Genomic DNA, 2615 nt, shown 5'->3' with positions numbered 1-2615 from the left:
GGACAGCAGGGGTGTATCAGGCACAGGGAATGATGGGGAACAGCAATGGTTCAAGCCACAAAAAGAATGGGAATCTCTCCTGTTACAACTGCGGGGCCAGCGGGCACAGAGCTCAGGACTGCAAACAGCCACCCATGGATTTCAACAGGCAAGGTAAGGGCAGGAGGGGATGGAGCAGGATGTGGCTGACACACAGAGTGGCCTTATCCATCCCCACTGTGTGCCCTGAGGCAGGAGAGAGCCTCATGGGGACTTAATTCCTGACTTGTGTCAAGAAAAATCTTGTTCTTGAATCTAGTGTTTACTGAAGTCATGACTTGGTTTTGTGCAGAGAGGACAAGGCCCAGGGAAGGCTCTGGGTCAGCCCAGGGTGCTCTGCAGGGCTTCCAGTGATTTTGGGGAAGGGGAGGAGCATCCAGGGAGGAAGGTCCTGTGGACAAGTTGCAGCAGATTTGTTGCTGCTTCCACCTTGTCATCCAGGTCACCTTGGGTTGTCATTGCAATTTCCCTTGGAATCTGACAAACTGGTCTCTGTTCCTCTTCTCTTCCTCCCCAAAACAATAACCTAAGTGAACAATTACTGTTCAGGTGCTCCTGAAGGGCCTGTTTGCTGCTATAATTATTTTTTAAGGCATGTTGCTTCCACACCTTCAGCACAGCTTCTCCAGGGGAGAGAGACAAATCCTTAACTCCAGGCAGGAAACAACTAAAGGAGAAATTCTCCTTTAGCAAGAGCACCTTTTAGCCCCATTTTTCTTCTTTATTTTGACTGTCATCCCATGCTGTGGTGGTTTAGGCTTAAAAAGTGAGATACAGAGGAGACAGCACTGAGGTTCAGTCTGAGGTTGTGCCTTGGCTGTGGCCTGTGCCTGGAGTCGATTTTGTATGGTGCAGATAAGGTCTCAAGTACTTGAGCACCATAAGTTAATAAGTGTCAGGGGTTGGGGCAGCACTGAAAGGTGAGTAATGAGAGGAATTCCTGTGGAGAGTGTTTTGATAGTGGCTGGGGGGAAGCAGAGCCACTGCCTTAGTCCTGACTGGGAGCACTTGAGGAACACAGCAGACTGATGTCTTTCTAAGCTGGATTTCATGGCATTAATTACATTTCCATTCAAACTGTCCCTAACTTTTCACAAGGAGTGACAGGACAAGGGGGAATGGCTTCCCACTGCCAGAGGGCAGGGTTAGGTTGGATATTAGGAATAAATCCTTCCCTGTGAGGGTGCTGAGGCACTGGCACAGGTTGCCCAGAGAAGCTGTGGCTGCTTCATCCGTTGGAGTGTTCCAGGCCAGGTTGGATGGGGCTTGGAGCAGCCTGGGCTGGTGGAAGGTGTCCCTGCCCATGGCAGGGGTGGCATTGGATGTCTTTAAGGTCCTTCTAACCCAAACCATTCCATGACTCTATGAAACCAACTGTTGCAGGCCTGAGACTCCACCCAAGAAAACTCATTCCATGTCTAATAAGCATCAGGTTGGGTTAGGAAGTTCGGAGCCATATCAGATGAGAGAACGTTGTTATTTAATTCTTCTGTGTCTTGTCCCCAGGTACATTTAGGCTGAAGTATGCTCCTCCCTCTGAAAGTCTGGACTCCACAGACTGACCTTTCCTCCCCTGGAAGCTGCTGTAAGCCATGGAGTCGGAAGGAGATCGAACTACAAAACTGACACGTCCAGTTGCTGTTAAGCTTAATGTATTTTTTAATCCAAAGGTGCTTTACTTTCTTAGACTAGGTAGGAAATCTAGCTTAGGGGTGCAGCAAAAACCCATTTTTGATTGCCAAATCCAAGCTTGGATCTTGTTGGAACTCCTGACTACGTGTCCTTGGACCGGATGGATGGATGGACAGAAGGATGGAAGAAGGATGGATGAAGGATGGATGGAGCTGGCCAGCTGTGGTTTCTGTTGCAAGTACAACATCTGCTGTCCATGTTTTGGTTGGAGAGCATTGCCACGTGGATTTTCCAAGGTGAAAAGTGTGACTCCAGGGCAGCTCCATGATGAAGTGGAAGCTGGAGGTGGAAGGTAGGAATGGCCACGTGCCAGAAGGACTTTGGCACCCCCTGGGCTAGGTAAAATGTCTACTTTTGTTCAAAAGTGATCAGGCACTAATCTCTGGGATTTTTAAGGATTGCACTACAGAAGAATGTAAAACTCTTCAAGCTTTCTGCACTTTTAGCAGACAGTGTCACTCTGAGACCAGTGCAAGAGGCAAAGAAGTTCCCAACCTTTCCCAATTGGCACCAGCAGGTTTATGGGACTTAATTCCACACTAAAAAGCCTAAAAAAGTCTCTCCTTTCCCTTCCAAAAAGAACACACACAGCAGTTTCGGTTCCTTCTGGAAACAAACTTGTGCTTCATTGTCTCACCTGTTACTACCTAGTGCTGCTTCCCAGCACTGGAATAAACTTAGTTTCCAAGGGTCCAAGTCCCAGAGACTCCAGAGTCAATGAATTTTCCCTGTGATCCCTGTCCCGTTACTGTACATAGGTCTCTTTCACAGAAACCTTATTATTCTGCTTTTGTAAATGAATTTTAAACCATCCTAAAAACAAACCCCCCAACTCTGGTAACAGAGTTTATAAGCTTTTGCTTTACTTTCTATTAAAAATACCC

The 2615-nt window shown here is 47.5% G+C and overlaps 1 protein-coding gene across 1 annotated transcript in view; it reads left to right on the top strand.

Annotated features, from left to right (window-relative positions):
- The window catches only part of ZCCHC14 (zinc finger, CCHC domain containing 14), a 50176-nt gene extending 48478 nt beyond the window's left edge, over positions 1 to 1698 (top strand). Inside the window, 3 exon segments of the mRNA XM_009073823.1 lie at position 1; positions 3 to 153; positions 1546 to 1698. The exon segment at position 1 is cut by the window's left edge and continues 259 nt beyond it. Coding sequence (XP_009072071.1) covers position 1; positions 3 to 153; positions 1546 to 1601 — 208 coding nt within the window. The 3' untranslated portion in view covers positions 1602 to 1698.
- The last annotated feature ends 917 nt before the right edge of the window (positions 1699 to 2615 follow it).

Source organism: Acanthisitta chloris, unplaced genomic scaffold, assembly GCF_000695815.1.
Source record: "Acanthisitta chloris isolate BGI_N310 unplaced genomic scaffold, ASM69581v1 scaffold4544, whole genome shotgun sequence".
NCBI classification, from domain to species: Eukaryota; Metazoa; Chordata; class Aves; order Passeriformes; family Acanthisittidae; genus Acanthisitta; species Acanthisitta chloris.
This window is presented reverse-complemented; position numbering and strand designations above follow the sequence as displayed.